Source organism: Colobus angolensis, unplaced genomic scaffold, assembly GCF_000951035.1.
Source record: "Colobus angolensis palliatus isolate OR3802 unplaced genomic scaffold, Cang.pa_1.0 Scaffold48, whole genome shotgun sequence".
NCBI classification, from domain to species: domain Eukaryota; kingdom Metazoa; phylum Chordata; class Mammalia; order Primates; family Cercopithecidae; genus Colobus; species Colobus angolensis.
The window spans coordinates 10,171,679-10,193,198 of record NW_012118265.1 but is presented as its reverse complement, the minus strand read 5'-3'; the positions used below and the strand labels follow the sequence as shown (position 1 = coordinate 10,193,198).

Below are 21,520 nucleotides of genomic sequence, written 5' to 3'. Positions count from 1 at the left end.
AGTATGATTAAACTTTGCTTTTTGAAATTTGTCTTTTCCCTACACTTCTTTATAAGAATCCTATGATGAAGTACATAATCTTTATTATATTACATTAATTTCAAATTGTTTTATTTTTAATTTTACTTTTAAGTTCTGGGATACATGTGCTGATCATGCTGGTTTGTTACATAGGTATACATGTAACTATCATTTTAATATCTCACATGTAAATGCACATCTTTGTAGTTAACCGATCAGATATATATGAGGCAATGAAAGGCATTGAGCGGTTACAGTAAAGGGCAGACATCAGGCCTCTGCCAGTATGTACCTGCTGTGCCTTTCTGCCTGCCCTCTTTGTTTTCAGTGTGCATGCCAGTCACTGCTGCTTCTGGAGACAGGATGGAAGGATACATGTATGTGTCATTTATGGAGAAAACCAATTTATAGATGTATCTATTAGAGCTCTAAGGGATTCTCTTTCACTTCCTTGGGACTCCCAAGCAGAGGAATTAATAGAAGATTAGGAGGGTCTTGGTTTAAATTTTCAGGAAGATAGAGACTAACTTCTCGTTGACCTTTATGAATTTTCAGTATATCTCTTTGCTGACTTTTCCCTGTTTGATTTCTGAGTTTGGATTAATACTTAGGTTTTTAACTTCAGCATTCTCACAAACACTTTCTGCATAAAACTTTAAAGCTTAAAAAGAAAAAAAAAAAATCTACCTAAAGGAGCACTGACAGAGAACACAAAATACTTGGGTTCCAGGCCTGGTTCTGCCATCAGCTGGCAGTGTGTGAGTTTGGGCAAGTTTTTTCATCAATCCAGGCCTGCTTTGCTCATTTGTCAAAGAGGGGTGGCTTTGCAGATTGCCAAGGTTCCTTCAAGCTCGGACAGACATCTGCCTAATGACTTGGGCAATCTCTTCATGAATATGAAGTGACAGTTCCTAAAGTGGGAAGCCAGACACAGGGTTTCTAGTTTGCCTGAGATTTCCATATAGGGATGGCTGCTACCCAAGTTACCTTTTGGAATGATATATTCTCTGCCAGGGAATTCTTTTCGGAAGAGAAAAGAAAATTAGAATGCGTGGAAATTTTCCTAAGGACGTAACTGAAATACGTCATCGAGTATATTTACCATGACAGATTCGCATATAAAAAACTGGCTGTTCCCACAGCTAAGCCATAATATTTATATTTGGTTTTGATTTGCAAGTTTTTAAAAGTGAATTCGTGAAGCCTTAACCTTAGTGCAGAGTGTGTTAAAACTCAGTGAGAAATGGTATCTTCAGTAGTTAATCTCCATTGATAGAAAATGTTTGGATTGCAATTTAAATCTCAGACTTTTGATCACTACTATTTCTGTTGAGTATTCAGTGCAGCTTAGCTGCCAATATAATTTTTATTTAGATGATTATTGCCTATTTTATGGCCACATATATTTTACATGTGTGTATTTTACATATATGGAAAATATACATAAGCCTTAAAATGAAAGATCAGATAACATCTATTGTGAGATTTAATGCACAAAATGCTTTTATTACTCTAAGCAAATAAATCACATTTCCCATTAGACGGCACCTCAGCTCCTCTATACGTACAGCAGTTCACTGGATTGAATACACAATGAACAACTGAAAAAATGATCAATTTCCATCCTGATATTTGGGCAAAAAATTCAAACTCTGTTTGTTAGAATACAGATACTAGTAATCAAAAAGAAAATTTCTTGATATCTCCCACTAGCATTTTCAGATTTAGAACTTAACCATGAAATACACATTTAGAAATAATGACAGAAAATGACATTTTAAAATACTACAATTCTTCTGTAAACCTCAAAGTGATTTCTGTATGGGGAAGTTGCTGACCAGAAAATTAAATTAGAATTTTGTACATCCTCAGATATCCAAATAAAGTTAAAGGGCCACCTCCACACCACCCCCTTCAAAAAAAAAAAAAAAAACATGTTTTCTTTCTTTTTACAGATATTGACATAGTATATTCTCACAATTTTTCTCAAGTGGGATATTAATGAGGGGAAGTAGCCAATAGTGGCAGGGCTAGATATACCTCAGATTTCAAGTGCAACAAGGGTAAGCCCCATTAATCCATGCAAAGAACTTTCATGCATATAGTTTAGTGCATATAATATTATATAACCAGAAGTTCTTTAACATTTTGCTTTTCGCTAGGCAAGTTAATTTACCCAGCATATTCTGAATAGTGACATAGCATTTTTTCACAAAGCCAGTGGTTGACTTTCATGTTAACAACGCCTCAAAAATACCAAACATTATATTGAAAATCCCAGTGCTAATTAAACAATGAACGTTTGCCTTTCTGGGTATTTTACAGGTTTACTTAAAAAAACTGAGCATGTGTTATGTTTATTTTTAAAGCTCAAATATTTAAACTTGCAGAAGTTGTGCCTCCAAGCAGTTGACAGTATAAAGCAGGTTTTAATAAAAGGTAGTAACAAATGAACACCTAATTGCAGATACATTGCATTTTCTTCAAAGCTAAGTTTCCATAGCAGTGTCGCCCTCTCTTTTATAAATCAGCTGCAGTGTCACTAAAGATTGGGTTATTCATCCTTTTACTGTCTCTACTTGTAAGTGGACATAACATTAGAATCCTAATAGACATTCTGGATAAGTTGTACAAGGCCATTCTTGGGGCCAAGCAACAGTAAATATTTGAAAGGTAATAAAGCCAAAATACCCAGAAATTGTAGTTTTGTTGAACAACAAATGGAACAAAACTTGTTAATATGAATGTGAAAATAGAAAAAAAATATATAAAATTCTTTCTGCTTATTCTTCCAAGCAAGACTTTTGAGTGAAGACATTTTTTTTTTTTGCAGTGAGATATATTTTTAATAACTATTTACTTAACAAGAATCTATTTCCTAAGAAAACTCTCTGAATTCCTTTCCTTCACTGAATTTAGTCTGTCTACTCTGTTTCTTATGCAACTCACATTGCATCTGTAGATTTTGTTCTTTTGAAAAAATATATCTGTACAGCCTTCTTTGAGTTACCAAATGCCTGAAGGTAATACATCACTCCCCGGCCCCCATATTCTTCCCATTGCATAAGCATGAGGTGTATACAGCAATGCAAGAATAGGTGACTCCAGTCCAAGATAAGAAAATAGAATGGATTTTCTTGGTTGTGAGTTTTCAGATATGCACAGTGGTAGCGACAGCAGACACCTCAGAGAATCCAGGAAGGGACACTAGAGGTTGAGCAGCAAGCTGCTAAGTGATTGAAAAGACTGGTTAGTAACACCTTTCTGTACTGGGCACAGGCCGCTATTTTAACCATGCAGCTTCTGTGGTTCATGCATTGCCTTATGATCTATAGTCCTTCTTGCTGTAGGGCTTGTTGCGCAATATGTTATCAATCTCATTTACCACATGTGATGTCATCTTTGGGAGAACCTGAGAGCAGGAGGAGAAGTGCAAAGGATATTGTTAGCAGTGTTGATCATTCGGTTTTTTGTGCTCTATATTTAGCAAATTAATCTAGAATCGTGTATCTTCACAAACCACAGCTGAAATATAACCCCCCCCCCCCAATCACATTGTAACCTCCTTGAGATCAGGGGCCTTGTTGGTTGCATAAATGAAGGCAGAAGGGCATAAGTGAAGGCTCATAGAAATACAGAGCAGCTCTATCCAGCGGAAATCTAATGTAAGCCACATTTGTAATTTTTAATTTTCTATTGGATACCTTAAAAAGAACAGTGAAATTAATACACGTTTTTACTCCATTATGTCCAAAACATTATTCCAACATGTAATCAATATAGAAAAGATACTTGACAGTTGTTTTTGGTACTAAGTCACATCTTGTGAACATGTTACACTTAAAGCACATCTCTGGACTCGCCATCTTTCACGCACACAGTAGCCACATGTGGCTAGAACTATGGTAGCGCACAGCACAGGTCTAGAGACTAAGGAGAGATTTATTCTGACTGGAGGTCTGAACCCTGGTGAACGATGGCTGGGGTTTAACAGGCATCCCAGGTAGATGGAATAGCATGGAAAAATGAACTGGAGTGATAATGTACAGTGATTAGTGTAGTTGTGGGGATGGTAAAACAGGATATGGATGGTAAGAACGGGATTAGAGTGTGGAAGGCCTTAAATGCCATTTTATGGAATCCCTACTTTAGGCAGTGGGGAACCTGTCAGGACTTCTGATCTAGGAGTAACCCCATCAGACACCTGGAGGTAGTTTGAAGGATGAGTTGGAGGAGGTTGAAAGGGGACACAGATGTTAGATATGTATTACAATCCAAGCCGGGCAATAAGGCCTTAACTAGGGCAGTGGAGCAGAAAAGAAAAGTAGACCTGAGAGACATTTTGGGTGATGATGGTGGTTTCGAGACTGAGTAACTGGAAGAATATTGGTGTTGATTATTGAGATTAGAAACCAAAGGGAAGTAGTTTGGGGAATAAGAAGTTGGGAGGGAGTAGGATGTGTTGAGTGTAAGGTGCCTGTGGAATATCCACCTAGGAGTGACTGAGCAGCTGCATGTGCAGCTGTGGAGCTTAGTAGTTGTCGGAGGGCTGGAGTTGAGGGTTTGTGAGTCATGTGCACCGACATCCTGATTGAAGCCCCGGGAAAGGATGAGCTCATTCAAGGCTAGCATTTATTGTGAGAAGTGGGCCAAGGGTACACATTACACCATAAGACAAGGGACAAAGGCGGACTTTCTCACTGGAAAAGTCTGACCCTGTGTGGAGACTGTGGTGAAATACAATTCCGACGACCAGTTCTGAGGTTTCCACCTCATTCTTCCTTTGCTGCAATCCTGCTGGCCAAGGTGACCTTGTCTCCACTCAAGTGCTATCCTCAGAAGCCTTAGGGTTTGGCAAAATAGTAGAGCTGCCAGCCTGGGAAACTTCATTCTGGTTAATGTTTTACTGTGCAGCTGAAGCAAGAATTTGATTTCCCACTAGCTCTGGAATTTCAGTGTCCAGCTAATGTGTTATTTAAAATGAGATTGTAATAATGAGACCAAAAACCTAGAAACTGGATTTGTTGGATTTTTTTTTTGTCTAAAATACAGCGGGTTAGCCATGTGAGGAGAAAAATCCTTCATTCATTACACCAAAACAAATTTTTGATAGGAAAGAGATTTAGACATTAGAAAAACGAAACCATAAAAGTACTTGAATAAAACAAGATGTAGTATCGCAAGACCAGAATTTTCAAGAGAAGCCCCACTTTAAAACATTGTAAACTACTACAGATTTTACAAACACCCCACAGGCTACTAGTTTTGCAAACTTGATGTTACAATGCCTGAGATAGGTGGTGGGTGAGGGAAGGTCTGGCTAACGTTGCTGGGGCTGGCTGGGCATTAGTGAAAGTCCTCCCAGGATTTGGTTCCTGTTGATCTGGAACTTGGGGGTGGAGGAGGATTTTGCTAGGCTGGGGTAGTGGTCAGTTTGTAGGCAGAGGGTCACTGCTATCGCCGAGGCTCTGAGTGGTTCAGGATGGCTGAGGATTCAGATTCCGGGGAGGTATGGTGGGGAGTCACGAGGCCCGACTGCTGTGGAGCCTGCCCTTCTCTGAGTGGGAGATGGGGAGTCTCAGAAGGGTTTTAAGGCATGTGGGGAGGACGGGGAGAGGCGGTTCTCCCACCTTTTAGGTGGGAGTGGGGAGGATGGAACCTGTGTGGGTGAAGGCTGGCTGCCTGCAGCTGTGGTTTCTCCTGTTGTCTCTCCCACCTGTCGGGCTCTGATTTATATACACCCCTTCATTCCTGCACACCCTAGGCACATGACATCCCTTGAAGCAGCTGCCTTCCCAGCCTACTAGAAATATTTTCTTACAACAACTGGTGCTCCATGTTTTCCATCCTTCTGCAACCAGTCCCACCACTGCTGGGCACCCCTAGTCATCCAGTCTGCTCTTCACCATGTCTTGGGTGGACTTCAGTGCTGCGTAGTGGGAGGTGGAGTAGAACAGGGGAGGACTGGTAAACCCACAATGGTACCAGCCTTGCTGCATGGTTAATGTCCCCTTTAGAATAGGCAAAGCCTCATCCTGCTGCAAGCCAAAGCCTTGCTAGGGAGGACATGTTTTGGGAAGAAAAGTTACTCAAGACTTTTCCTCTGAAAGTGTCTCCTTCCCCGTCAGTTGCCTTGTCTACTTCCACAGCTTTTAAAACTCAGCCCGAGACTTGCCTCATATGCCATCCCCAGGCACTACGACTGCCCCCAGGAATGGCAGTGATCTCCCAGTAAGAGCATGGTAAGAATCCTCAATTCCTCCCTCTTCTGCCAAGCCATGGTGTCTCTCTTTCTCAAACCTGCAGAATCCATGCACTTCTCTCCCCCTCCATGGCCACTACCGTCATTCAAGCCACCATCGCCTCTTGCCTGGATGACTGCCCTTGCCCTTCATTCTACTTTCCGCACAGCAGCCAGAGTGACCTTCAGACATTCAAACAGGAGCATGTCCCTCCTCTTAAAACCCTCCACAAGGACTTGTCATATGTAGCATGAACTGTAACCCACGGTGTCCTGCGAGACCTGGCCCTGCCTGTCTCTCCTCATCACTGCAGCTGCTGTCCGTGTGCTCAACTACATGTTGACCACACTGCCCTTAGCTGACAGTTCCTGGGAAAAGTCAAGGTCCTTCCCATCTCAGGGCCTTTCCAGTGCTCTTCCCTGTCCCTGGAATGCACTTTCCTGGACTCTTCACATGCTGTGTGAAGGCATGTGAATCGTTGTCAAAGAATGTAAAAAATGAAGGCATGCGAAGTCCTCAGAATAAACATATTCCAGAGGGGCGTTTTGCAAAGACATTTAAAATAGGCTCACCCATTTCTCAGTCTCAGTAAAATAAACATTTATTTACTTAATGGCCCTTTTCACAACCTGAAATCATTTTGTATTATTTATCTGTCTCTCCTACTGGCATGTAAAAAACCCCTTGAAGGTTAGACAGTGTTATTCTTCTTTCCTGTGGGTACCTGGTATACAGTAGGCTCTCAAAGATCTGTTGAATGAATTAAGGGATAGATTTTTTAATTCACTGTTTCTCAGCCAACACATGAGCTCTTTGAAGGCCGGATCCTGTTACCCATCTCAGTCCTCCCACCACCTAGCATGATGCCAGACATAGAATTAAGTGCTCCATAAATATTAGTGAAACTGAAATCATTGGATTGAATTTCAGTTCTTTTTGTACAAACTGTTCTGTCCCCTCATCACTGTGTACCCTTATCTTTTCCCAGAGTATAAATGAAAATGAGAGGTGGCATTCATAAGAGGGATAATTCCTCATGTAGATACAGGGAACCTCACAGAATCCAGTAGGAGTTACAGGGCTGGATACGAGAGTTGTTAGAAGCAGAGAGGCAGAGGTGATTACACAGCTGCACAGCCCTAAGAAAGCTTAGGGGAGTGGGCAGCGGATCTATACCATTTATTCCACAGTGTGTTCTGGGCTGTTTTTAAAAAGGATTTTAAATCATATATTTGTCCCTACCTCCACCTGTTTCCTTTTGGGAATGGTAACAGGGCTATGTGCTTGTTGCAAGGACAGGTAGATAGGGAAGAAGCTGTGAGACAGTTCTTTTCCTCCCATGAGCAGGAGAAAAATAGACAACCTTTCTTGTTTTAGCAGGTAGTGGCAAGAACTGCGGGCAGGATCATTCCTAGGGCTTTTAGCAGAGTTGAGAGGAGGACAGGCTCAGGACTAGCTGTGGCCTTTGGGAAAAGGAGGTGGTCACAGTAGATACTAAACTCCACCCCTCTCCTTAGAGTCCCCAGGAACATCCTTTCAACTCACCCACTGCCACTACAGGCTCCCCAGAATATAGCTGCAGGCCCCATCTAGTGCCCTGAACCAGCGGCCATCCTCATGGCATAGGGAATGGGGATGGGCCTCCTAAATTTGCTTCTAGGGAGATGTGATCCTGGAAGTCCAAAATAGAATTTTGAGCCCATTTCTCTTAAAACATGGCAAATATTATTCAATAGATCTTGAGTGTTAACTAAGGAACATGTGGTAAGTACCCTAGGAACTGGAAAACCAGTGGAAAAGCAAAGACACAGGTCTCTGACCTCAGAGGGCTTGCAGTCTAGCAGGAGAGACAGACAGTTATACTACATTATCATAAAAGTTATCATGGGAGGGGGAATACAGGATGCTCAGCGAACAGAAAGAAGAGGCTCAGCACACAGCAGGTGGGCAATATTTGTGGGAAGAACAAATGAGTAAATGATGTATGTATATTGCCCTATGACTTCAATTTCCAAGCAAGTTATCAGCCAGGCTTTTATGGCGAGGCCTGGTAAGTCAGTTGCCGGGTATAACACTAGAATGCACTCTTCCACAGAAACAAACCATCCCGAGAAATGAACATTGGGAATACTGCCTGTTCATAGGCAGAGGACAACCCTGGATCCATGTACTGGGAAAGCGTTCTTTGCCTTTGTTCCCCCTACTCTTGCCTCACCCAGAAGGATGGAGCGGGGCAGAGTCAGACACTGCCTGGAGATGGCCTCAAAGGCACTATTAAATTCCCTGGTGTTTGTTGGAAGGGGTTGCAATACTTGCCTGAATGGCACCAAGGTTTTCAATGAGTTGTTCAGGGGTGGATGATCCCAGGAGCACAGAACTCACACCTTCATTTCTCAGGCACCACGCTGGGAGGAGAGGACACTGGGTCAGGTTATCAAAGCACTTCCAATCACTGATTAGCTTATAAACACCTGCTACAGCTGTTTGTTGCAGCCAAAATTTATTAACTCCTTTTGTGGAGGATGTACAGTGCTTCCTAGGATTAAAAACCTGAGCAGCACCCCCTGTTGTGTAGAAGATTTGACAGAACCTGTCAAAGCCCACCTGGGAGGGGAGATGGGAATGCATAGAGGCATCGGATCATGGATTGTAAGATTCTCTCCAGCACGCTCAGTTGCCCTCAAGTAGAAGCAGAAAACACAGATGCACTGCTGTCTTTCTTGCTTCTCCGTTGATTTTCCAATTCCTAGCCTACTATATGTCCCTTAGTTAACACTGAATGCATTTGGGTTGGCTCAGGGCTTAAGGCCTTTTTGCTTTCCACATAAGGCCTTGTCACCACAACTGGGGTATTCAGTCCAGCTACCCACCCTAGAAACACATTGTTCCTGGAAACACCTAACATTGCTCACCAGCAGATGGCTCGATTCCTGTTTCTACCTTGACCCACAACCTCCTGTCTTTCCATCGTATTCATGGTCTCATTTTTCCACATCTGTTGCTTGTAGCCCTTGTAGACTCTAGTTTTCTGGTTCCTTGGTTCCCACCTACCTGGCAGCCCTCTCTGGACCTCCCTTTGTTCCTAACCCAAGATTCATCCTGTGTTGATGATCTAAATTACTCTCTTACAAACCCTCACACCCTTCACTTCCTCTGCTTCCTTAGCAGATCCCCATCAGTACTGCATCTGTGTTTTTGGCTTCTACTTCAGGGCAGCTGAGCGTGCTGGAGAGAATCTCACAGTTCATGGTCTGGTGCCCTTGTGCATTCACGTCTTCCCTCCCAGCTGGCTTCAGCCAGTCTGGTCAGCCTCATTCTTGCCCTTGGTCATCTTTCTTTTCCCAAAAATTACTTTAAACCTGTACTCTTAAACCATTCCATCAACCCCTGTCCCCTCACTCTTACTAGATGACCTTGTCCCAATGTCTATAGAAAATCAAGTCTCTCCGTTGGAATATTCCTTAATTCCCCACTCTCCTCCTGCAGAAGAATCCACATCCATATCCTCCAGTTTCAGAAGAGGATGTGTGCGGTTTCTGTCAAAGACCAAACTCTGCCTTGGAGCCATCTCCTTTTTGCCTTTTCTTGGACTTGATTCATACGTGATTCCACTGCCCCCACCACCCCGTTTCAAAATTTCTTACTGTGTCTTTCTGTCAATAAAACATGCTAAAATTTCTCCCATTCTAAAATAAGCTTCCTCTGACCCTTTTTACCTGCTTAGATACTTCCCTAACCTTCTTCCCCTCTTAAACTTCTAAAAGGTCAGTTCAGATTCCCTTACTGACCTTCTTCACATCTCAGTCACCTTCTTGCTGTGTCCCAAAGCTAAGGTCTCCAGGAGCCTCCTGGTGGTTACGGTGGACTTCTGAGTCCTTAGCTGCCTGGAACTCAGTGTTGCTGGATTAGATGCAGTGTCTGCTGGGCCTTCCTGCGAGATGCCCCACAGGCACCGCAAACTTCTTGCTATGATGCCTGGCCCTCTTGCATTCCCAATCACATTTGGGGGCATCACCAGCAATGTGGCTCCCCAATCTGGAAACCTGGGAGTAATCTTTAAGAACTGTCCTTTTCCGACCCCCTTTTCCCTTTTAACTGCTAAGTCCAGTTAATTATTCCTCCTAAATATTCCTCTAATCAAGTGGTTTTCAAACTTTGGTATGTGTCAGAATCATCCCGAGGGCCTGTGAAACACCCACTGTTGTGGCTCACCGCCTGAGTTTCCGATTCAGAAGTTCTGGGGTGCGGTCTGTTCATTGTTAACACACTCCTAGGTAATGCTTATGCTGATGCTGCTGATCTGGGACCATGCTCTTTTTTGTTTTGTTTTTTAAACCAACTTTATTGAGGTAAAATTTACCCATCAAAAATTTTACCCATTTTAGTTGTACATTAAATATTTTTTTTATAAATTTACAAACCACCATTTTTAATATGCAACCTTCACTATTTTTAATCCAGTTTTATAACATTTCCATCACCCTAATAAGATCTCTACCTCAAGTACGAGGCAACCACTGATCTACTTTTTGTCTCCAGATTTGTCTTTTCTGGACATTTCATCTAAATGGAATCAAACAATAAGTGGTCGTTTGTGTCTGGTTTTCACTTAAGCATATATTTTCTGGGTTTTTCCATGTTGCAGCATGTATCCGTACACCATTTCTTTTTGTTGCTAAAGAGTATTCCATTGTGTCGATACAGGGCTCAGTTTGACAATGACTGCTTTGGTTCAGCTGTCTTCTCCATCTCAGTTACTGCTGCCCTCACTCAAGCCCTCATCATCTCTCTCCTGGATAACTGGTTTTCCTACCTCTTGCTTGAATTATCCCCTTATATTTCCCCCATACAGCTCTCATCCAGCCAGCAGCAGTCTCTAAAAACACAAATCTGATCATATCACTTCCCTAGTTGGGCCTGAGGTTCTTAATTCTTACCTTGGAAAACCTTATTTTCTAGCCTACCTCTGCAGCTTCATGGCTCCCTACCTTGAACTTTGTTCTTCAGGAACACTCACCTGTCTTTAAATCCTCTCCATCCCCAAGCATCTTGCTGCTTTTCTCCTCTTCCTCTCCCTTCCTTCTGGGGCATATTGCTCAAGCTGTTCCTTTTGCCTGAAATGTCCTTTTGCCTTCCCCTTTCTTTTCGCCTCACTAATATCTGTTTATCATTTGAGATTTCCCAAAGGTATTGCCTGCTCCTAAAGTACTTCCCTGAATTCCAAGCTCCTACTCTAATTCCCACTCTGTTCCCTTCTCAGTATTATGACCTGTATTAAAATTACCTGTCTACTTGCTTGACTTGCCTACCAGGCTGTGAGATGTGTCTTATTTGCATTTGGATGCTCAGCCACCAGCCCAGTGTCTTGCACAAAGTAGGAACTTATTAAATGTTTGTTGAATAAACATAGGCATGGATGATTGATGGATATCCCCAAGCACATCTTCTGCCCCCATTTGGACAGCCATATTGTCAACTGATACTCTTAAGCTGTTACCATGTCCAGGCCTTTTACGGTAATCACTGAATTTCCACATGGGCTAAAATACAAAATAGTGCTCTATGAAAGTACCAATCCAATCTTTCTCTCTTTTTTTTGACTGCATTATTTCCTGCTTTGCACTGAGAACTGTTTTTGGCCTTAAAAGTAGTTCTGAGGACAAAGCAGATTCTAGGCAAATTATTGCCCATAAACTACCTGACTACTCAAGGTCATCAACAGCTGATTCCCCTAATGGGCCTGTAGGGCACAGGAGAACCCACTGGGCAGAGCTGGTCAACTCCATGGTAGCAACTGCAGCTGATTCTGGATAATTAGCACCTCTAACCAAGTGTCACCAGCAAGTATGTCCAGAGTGTTCACCAAGAACAAAGTGTGAATGCTGGCTCCAGTATACCTGTGTGACTTGGGGAGCAGGCACACAGTTGGGTTCAAGTAGTTTGCTTCCTGCTGGAGGATCTCGCCTCTCCCACACTAGCAGACCAAAGATAACATGCCTGGAAATAATTTCCCTTTTGATTCTGAGAGTTTTGTGGCTATAAACAAAATTATTTATTTACAAAGAAAGACGTGACAGGTGAGAAAGACATCTGAGGGGATAGAGGGAGGAAAAGGGGAAAAAAGCATGTTTTAATTTAAACTCTGACCCCGTAAAGAAGGTACTTCATGTATATCTAATATCTAATGAGAGTCTAAATCTTGTAAATATTTCCTCTCTAGAAAGACAATGTTCTTCCCTGTCTTTCAGGGCTAAGTTAAATACTTCATGTTGCTATCTAAAAACCATATTTATGATTGTGCAGAATATGTTTCTCTGCGTATTACTCTGATTGCATGCCATGGCTAAGAGCAGACAGAATTTCAAGTTTTGCATGTCTACTCTTTGCAAGAACATTATCATCTTTATTAGCACTCACTGAGCCTACTTTTTGCTTTATATATATAATTTCCCTTTACTCAACTAGTTTGTAAGATATGTATTATTATAATACCCATTTTACAGATAAGAAAATTGTTATCAGGTTAAGTAACTTGCCTATTGTCAAATAGCTAATATGTTTTACTGTGCTGGTTAAAGCTGTAGGGTTGCTAAGTAAAAACATTAAATACATTGTTTTATTTTATTTTATTTTTTTGAAGAAAGGATTAAAGCAACAGTCATACATATACTTAGGTACATGGCATTTCCCCCTCCTTCTAAAACCACCTCCCATTTCTATCTTTCTATAACTGTTAATTGCAACTAACATTTCTCTGCCTCCCAACCTCTGAAGAGTCAAGCTACCAACAAATATTCTATTAAATTATTTTATTTGCATAGAGCTTATCTTGAGCTGTTTATCTCATTGGGTTAGTGTTTCTGATATGTCCCAATTCCTGCTATTTCTTAACCTTTAGGATTTTTTTTTTTTTTTTTGTCTAGAATCAACACCCATTTTATTCCTTTCTCATAGCTACCACATGAACTCTTTTATCTCATTTCTTCATTTATAAGTGGAGATAGTAATAGAAAAATCCTCCACTAGCATCTGTAAAATGTGACTAGTAATAGTATAGACCTCAGCGGATTGTTTTGATGATGAAAGAGACAAGACAGTGAGAGTGAGCCTGAGGTGCTTACCATAGAACCTGACAAACATCCCCTAGTAAGGGAACCAGAAGTCTCAGTGCTTTTCTGCCCAGTGTGTAGCCTTTGGCAGCATGTGGCTATTGAGCATGCAACATGCAACATGTGTCTAGCCTGAATTGGAATGTGCTTGCTCTAGGTGTAAAATATATGCTGGATTTCAAAGATTTGTAGAAAACAAAAGTAAAATATCTCAATAATTTTTAATATTTATTACATGTTGAAATACTATTTTGGCTATATTGGGTTAAAGAAAATCCATTTTTAAAATTTCACCGGTTTCATTTTAATGTTTTAACGTGGTCACTAGAAAATTGAAAATAAGATACAGTTATGCATCCCATAGCGACAGGGACACGTTCTGAGAAATGCATTGTTAGGTATTTTCCTGATTGTGTGAAGATCACAGGGTTCTTATGCAAACCTAGTTGGTATAGCCTACTGCAAATCTAGGCAATATGGCATAGCCTATTGCTCCTAGGCTCCAAATCTGTACAGCATGTTACTGTACTGAATACTATAGGCTGTTGTAACACATGGTGTTGTGTATCTAAACATAGAAAAGGTATAGTAAAAATATGGTATAAAATAGTATACCTGTGTAGGGCACTTACCATGACTGGAGCTTGCAGGACTGGGAGGTGCTTTGGGTGAGTCAGTGAGTGAGTGGTGAGTGAATGTGAAGGCCTAGGACATTCTTGTACACTACCATAGACTTTGTAAACACTGTGCACTTAGGCTACACTAAATTTATTTTTAAGATTTTTCTTTCTTCAATAATAAACTAACATTAGCTAACTGTAACTTTTTTTTTTTTTTTTTAAACTTCTTTGTTTTTTTTTTTTTTTTTTGAGACGGAGTCTCGCTCTGTCACCCAGGCTGGAGTGCAATGGCACGATCTTGGCTCACTGCAAGCTCCGCCGCCTGGGTTCACGCCATTCTCCGCCTCAGCCTCCCGAGTAGCTGGACTACAGGCGCCTGCCACCACACCTGGCTCATTTTTTGTATTTTTAGTAGAGATGGGGTTTCACTGTGTTAGCCAGGATAGTCTCGATCTCCTGACCTCGTGATCCGCCCGCCTCGGCCTCCTAAAGTGCTGGGATTACAGGCATGAGCCACCGCACCCGCCCAACATTTTTACTTTATAAACTTTTAATTTAAACTTTTGGCTGGGCACGGTGGCTCATGCCTGTAATCCCAGCACTTTGGGAGGCCAAGGCGGGTGGATCACAAGGTCAGGAGTTAGAGACCAGCCTGACCAACATGGTGAAACCCTGTCACTACTAAAAATACAAAAATTAGCTGGGTGTGGTGGTGTGCACCTGTAATAGCAGCTACTCAGGAGGCTGAGGGAGGAGAATCGCTTGAACCTGGGAGACGGAGGTTGCAGTGAGCTGAGATCACACCACTGCCCTCCAGTCTGGGCGACAGAGCGAGACTCTGTCTCAAAACAAAAAACAAACAAAAAAACCTTTGAACTTACTTGTAATAACATAGCTTAAAACACAAACACATTGTACAGCTGTACAAAAGTATTTTCTTTATATCGTTATAAGCTTTTTTCATTTTTAAAAAGTGTGTTTTTAGCTTTTTAAACTTCTTTATTTGTTACAAACTAAGACACAGACACACTCATTAGCCTTGGCCTACACAGGGTCAGGGCCGTCACTATGTTCCGCCTCCACATCTTGTTCCTCTGAGAAGTCTTCAGGGACAGTAACACACATGGAGCTGTCATCTCCTGTGATCATAATTCCTCTTTTGGGAACACCCTTCAGGAGAAGGGCCTGCATGAGGCCGTTTTACAGTTAACTTTTTTTTTTTTCTAGTAAGTAGAAGGAGTAACACTCTAAAATAAAGATGAAAGGTATACTATAGTAAATACATAAACCAGTAACATGGTCATTTATTATCATTATCAAGTATTATGTACTGTAGATAATTGTGTGTGCTAGACTTTTAGATTACTGGCAGTGTAGTAGGCTTGTTTATACCAGCATGACCACAAACACACAAGTAATTCATTGCACTAGGACCTTAGGACAGCTACAACATCACCAGGCAATAGTAATTTTTCAGCTCCATTATAATCTTATGGGTCCATCTACATATATGTGGTCCATTGTTGACTGAAACACCCATGATTGAATGTGGTTCATATTATCTTTCTCTCAAACAGTGCATGTGGTTTTTCAATTGTTACCAGCAATCATGACCTTTCATGGACTCCACAGCATTAGAAGGACAATTTTTATGGTCTTCAAGAAGTTTCAGGGTGAAGCTATTTCTCTAGGATCAGCTTTTCATGTGGCAGTAGCCTTGGGCCTGTAACAGTCCTATATCTCAGCCTCTAACCAACCCTGGCTTAGTTTTCAACAGAGACAGAAACTGGAGCCAGAAGAAATGGATGTCACTACACAGTTCACCCCTGACATCTGTGATAGTGTGTGTTATCACTGACACGTTCTCATTTAAACTGGCAAGGGGAAAGAAGTAAGAAAAATTTGCTATCGTGTAGAAAATTCTGGGGAACCTCAAATAACTCACTTTATATTTAGCAGGAGTTTATGCTTCAGAGATCATCTGTCCCTACAAAAGACATTTTATCATGGTAAGGGTGTGCTCAGCAATAGAAAACTATGATCTCAGCAGAAGTCCCTCTACCACCCCATAGCTTAGTAATTTTCTTACCAACAGCTAGCTGAGGTAGTGTGCATCCCAGACGCTCCGCAATTGGGGAAAGGTCTTTTAGCTTGTTTTGCTGTTTTCTCCCTTCTTCACTTACAATTCTTTCTTTCAACCACTGGTAGCACTGAGGAAAAGCATAACATTGAAATGTTAATGTCTGGTAAAGATCGGATGTCAAAGAATGGTAATTCAATAAAATATGTGAACCTTATGATGATTTTCTGAATTTTTTGACCCTTATGTTTCACACTGCCAGGGATGATTTCATGCAAAGAAATGTTCCTCACGATCTTGCTCCTTGTTTATTGGTTCAAAGCAGATTGATTTTGACTAATATTCACCATTCAAGTTGATCAGCCTGCATAGAAGTTGTTATAACCCTGATCGTGACATATAAGCACTTACATCCTAGCCTGTCCAATAGAAGAGGTCATATTTCTTGTTGGGCTAGCCCAATTTTAGAATGTAGCAAAAAAAAAAAAAATGCATTACATTTTACCAAGATGTATTATGTCTCCTTTTTATTAAGAAAACTGGGTGCCAAGCTTTGTGCTCAAAGAAAACCATCATTTTACATTTTTGTTTGACTATTTTTCTCCCCCTTGCCTTCAATTCACTGCTAATCTCTTATTCTTTTTATAATAGGGCTTTGTTGTTAGCTTCTGCAGCTTCTTCCTAGAAGCAGATATGGCATAACTGATAGATACCAAGTAGATTTTTAAAATTTTAAAGTGGATAACGACTTTGCAAATGTTATTACCTATTGTATAACTATTGAAACTTAAAAAAGTAAAGAAACTCAAAACAGGAAACTATTCTTTAAAGCCAATGAGAAGAAACTGACCCTGATCTATAGACTACAAAATGAACCTAATTTCCTCAATATAAAGAGAAAAATATTTTAGAACTTCTCAATGCCCTACTTTCCAGAAGGCTCTGCTCTTACTATGAGAAAGGGAACAACAGACTCTTCTACATAAAGCGAGCACTAAGCAGCAACACCCAGAGGAAAAGAATATTTGTAAGAGTGTTAGTCTGTTTTAGGGAAAATAATTGAAAATCATCACACTGTGTGGCAATGTGGACTTTCTCTCTTCTGTGTATTTGCGACATAATCGCCATCGCAGATCTTTATCTTCCCAGAGGCCGCAGAATGCTCTGCAACAGGCAGTGGGCCATGGACACTGCACCCACGTGATTTCAATAGGCTACTGGCTTTTGTTTTTTGAGCATTTGTTTTCATCATTCTAAGACAATATTTCCAAAGAAAAGGGTAGCCATACTATGTTGTATTGTGATTTTTTGAGTTATTTTGCCGATGAGAAAAGGAGAAGGGCAAGCTGCCTGTTTTGCCTCCTAAATCTCAAAGGCTTATGGGCTGGCTCCTAACTTGGTAGCCTGCTTGGGGAGATGGCTAAAGTTTTCCCAGCCTTAGCTCTGGGAAGCCTCAGCTCCTTCGAAAAGAAGAATGGCCTGAAGCATCTCTCCAGAGATGACAGTTGGTGCCAGTGGTGATGAGGTGGACATTGTGAACAATGGATGCTGCCTGGGGACCAGGCAGACTTCCTGGGCCAGTGCTGTCTACGTCAGAGAGTCCCTGAACTTACTTTTGGTGTCCTCCCTGGGAAAAACATCACCTATCCCACTAAAGTTTCATAACATCTTTCAGGGGACCAATATCTCTGAATGTATTCAAACAGACTAACAAAGATTGAAAACTAATAGCCAACTGCTTTTTGAACAATTGCTTCTTATTAGTATTAGCATTTCTGAGCTTCAGTATATACCATGCATGTAAAGAGTGGTTGGTTGATCAATCTTTTGTAACTTTTCTGTTTTTGAAATCTTGTATTCAGTGCATTCTCTTCTTTAGGATTGGGTTACAAGTTCTATGTATGTGTGTGTGTGTATATGTATGTGTGTGTAACACACATACACACGCACCATTTTCAGAGACAGATTTCCAAAAGTAAAACAAATTAAAAAGTAAAAATCAAGCAATTATTTATTGAGTCCCTATCTCTCCATCTTTAACACCATAAATCTCATTGTTGCTTTAGCCTATGGAAATACAAGCAGATTAGGGTTTTTAAAAAGTAGATGCATAGTTTTTATACTGCTTTCCTCATACCAAAGGAAACAAAAGTGTGTTGGAAATAAACAGCTTTAACTGCTTTACGAATGAGAACGTGTTAGCAGAGATAGGATATGAGGCTTAATTAAAATATTAATTAAATATGGAAACAAACAAGTGTGTTTTGTAGGAATGTTGGAGGTGGGTGTGCTTCTGGCAGTAATAAACCCAGCTTGCTGAGTGGGCAGTAATCCATGAATCAAAAGGTGAAATCTCCTCATCCAACCCTATTCTATCATCCCACTGCACTGCAATGATTTGATTACTTGTTGGTTTTTCTAAACCTAGCAGGTGGAAGAAGCCAGGGATGGCTTGTTGTTCATGTCAGCATCTCCAGTTCTGACACTTGTAGCTGGCAAGGAGGAGGGGCTCAGCTAATATGGTGGTCAGGGAGGAGTCAGAGAAACCAGAGTTCCGTGGGGTCAAAATAAATCGCTTCCCATTTTTCAGATTGATCATGACACCTCCTCCCCAATGCAGTGTGACTCTGTCAGCAGTCCTGTGGGACTCCACAGGGCTTGTGGATTCCATATTATTTCATAATTCACCCCTTCATATGTCTGTCCCTCTCACAAGGCCTGGAGCTACTCCTTGAAGGTTGAGACTGTCCCATTCATCCCTGTATCCTCAGCACCCAGCACAAAGTCTGAGTACACTCAGTAAGTATTTTTCAACGGGACAATTGAATGAGCTTTTCTCCACAGATTAGTTGGCTATTAGTTTTATGTATGTTACAAAACTCTAAATTTTCTCTTAGCCTATTTCTTTACTCTCTCCCAATGCTATGATGATTTTATAAGTCCCTATTTCATAGGTATTGATATCGGGGTGAGAACAGTGAGACTTGCCTCAAATCCCTAATTAGTTGTTAGTTAATCTTGGATTGAACTCAGGCTGAAACTGGAGCCATGGACAGAATCAGTCACATTTCAGTTCTGAACACTGTCTAGAATAATTTAACACCCAAGATCGCTATTTCTACTTAAACATCAAAGGCTTTGACTCAAAACAAAAGCAAAGTCACTATTGAGGTTGAGATCTCTAGGTAAAATGCTAGAGCTGAAAACTTGCCTTCTGAAATTTTGCCATAATGTATAATATGCTTTGTTTCTTTATATGAGCACTTGATGTACTTGGACCACCTCTCTCCCCCAACTTTGATTCATCAAGGTGTTCATGCTTCTTATTTTTCTTTGACAGAGTGGTACATACTTTTGTAATTTTTTTTTTTTTTTTTAGAAAGGATCGCGTGATCTCAGCTCACTGCAGCCTTGACCTCCCAGGCTCAGGTGATCCTCTCACCTCAGCCTCCTGAGTATTTGGGACTACAGGTGAGCATGATATCTAGCTAATTTTTTGTATTTTTGTAGAGATAGGGTTTCGCCATTTTGCCCAGGCTGGTCTCAAACTCCTCGGCTCAAGCGATCTGCCCACCTCCACCTCCCAAAGTGCTAGGATTACAGATATGAGCCACCACACCTGGCCTATAATTTTTCTAGAAAGCATTTTGCCAAGAACAGGGAGGAGCTGCCAATACATTTTATTGCACTATTTATTTCTTTTTAAAAGCTGTACACCTGGTCTCTTGATCAGACTTTATTGATTTGGTTATGGCTCATCAAATTAACAAAGACTTAAGTACCTCTTACATACTCATCAGGCTCTGTGATGAGTCAGATGAGAAAGTTTCAGTTTCTGTCCTAGATGTATTCACAAATCATTACTTAGTAACATGGGAAGTGTTTTTTTGTTGGGGTTCCACTCCTGTCAATGATTTCCTTACAAGCTATGTCTTTACTGCCTTCTAATGGAAAATGCCATGACAAAGTGGTGCATAACCTGAGCTGAGCATAGTACCTTACCCTTTTAGCCACTGTCATTGATCTCACAGGGTGGCACATGACCTAAGCTTGGCCAGTCTTCTCTGGACTGAAGCTGGTAAAGAAAAGATCGCTTTTATCTTAGGTTACATGCCTTTAGAAATGCAAACCTGCAAACACCAGTTTTCCTGCTCCTGGCCTCATGGAGGAGACCCATTTGTAGTATAAGAAAATGACACCCACAAGCAGAGAGAAATAGAGAAGATGAAAAATCCTGACAATGTACAAGTTCATGGATGGAGTAATTGCTGAGGCCACTCCATACTTCCCAAGGATGTCTTTGTGAACCAATAGAGTCCCCATTCTCTGATCAGATTAGTTTTCATTGAGTTTTGTTACTTGCAACCAGAGAATTAGAAGACTCTGTAAGAAGCATTCATGGAATAATAGAGAAGGTACAAATAGCTCAGTTTTGTAAAGTTAGGACAGTCTTCATAGAGAAGAAGACAACCAAGCTTTGCCTTTAGCAATAAGAAGGGGTTCCACAGGAGGATGAAAAGAAGGACATTTCTGGGAGGCAAAGGAGAATACAGTGCATTTGCATGGAAAATGAAGTAGTATGATATGGGAGACACAAATGAAAAAATAGGCTCAACTAGATCCCAAGGGAGTTTCCTTGATGCTTTATTGCGGAGTTATGGCTTTGTCCTATAAGCAATGATTGGGAAATCATTAGAGGATTTTAAGCAGAGTTATGATATGGTCAGATTAATATTTTAAAAAGATTAAGTGGTCACAATGGTGGGTTGTTGAGGAAAGGGAAGGAAATCAGAGGCCAGATGGGAGGCTACTATAGTAAATCTGACAAGAAATGATGAAGATCTAAACAAGGACTGTGCACAAGATGGATCTTAGAGTCAAGATAGAGTCTGGAGGATTTGGTGCCTTGTTGAACAGGAATAAGGAAGGAAAGGAGGCAGTCTGAGATAATGCCTTGGCTTCTGACCAAGATAACCAGATGGATGGGTGGAGGCACTGTTAAGCAAGAAGGAATGGCAGGTTCTGGGGGTGAGGATAGATTCCATTAGGCATGACTGATGCCCATGGGACTTCTACTTGGAGATGTCTAATAGACACAAAGAAGGAGTGCTGTGCAGTTCAGCAGTGAAGTCAGAGCTGATAACACAAATTTAGAAATCATTGTTAGAGTAGTGGGGCCAGATGAGGGGCCCAGAAAATCCAGAAAAAGTAGTACTACCTTCTAAAAGAGCCCTAGATAGGTATTTTTTATGCTGATTTAATTTATCCTTCAACTGCAGTTCAATATTACAACAGATGCAAAATATTAACATCTTAATCTTATCAGTATAACAATAGCCAATGTGAAACACAAACTACTTATTCTCTTTTAGGGTGAGATGAATGTTACCAATTTATTTATCTACTTGCCCAGATATCTATCTTTTAATTTAACTTCCCTCCCTCCCT

At 41.0% G+C, this 21,520-nt stretch overlaps 1 protein-coding gene across 6 annotated transcripts in view; it reads right to left on the bottom strand.

Annotated features, from left to right (window-relative positions):
* Window positions 1-1,354: 1,354 nt before the first annotated feature.
* The window catches only part of KCNAB1 (potassium channel, voltage gated subfamily A regulatory beta subunit 1), a 411,274-nt gene continuing 391,108 nt past the window's right edge, over window positions 1,355-21,520 (bottom strand). For 5 of the 6 annotated variants that reach the window (XM_011959007.1, XM_011959010.1, XM_011959008.1 and 2 more), the window contains 3 exons: window positions 16,082-16,202; window positions 8,580-8,668; window positions 1,504-3,433 (listed from right to left, as the gene is read on the bottom strand). In XM_011959007.1, coding sequence (XP_011814397.1) covers window positions 3,344-3,433; window positions 8,580-8,668; window positions 16,082-16,202 — 300 coding nt within the window. In that variant the 3' untranslated portion in view covers window positions 1,504-3,343. Of the gene's footprint in view, window positions 3,434-8,579; window positions 8,669-16,081; window positions 16,203-21,520 lie in introns of all 6 variants that reach the window. The other variant, XM_011959009.1, reaches the window with a different exon arrangement.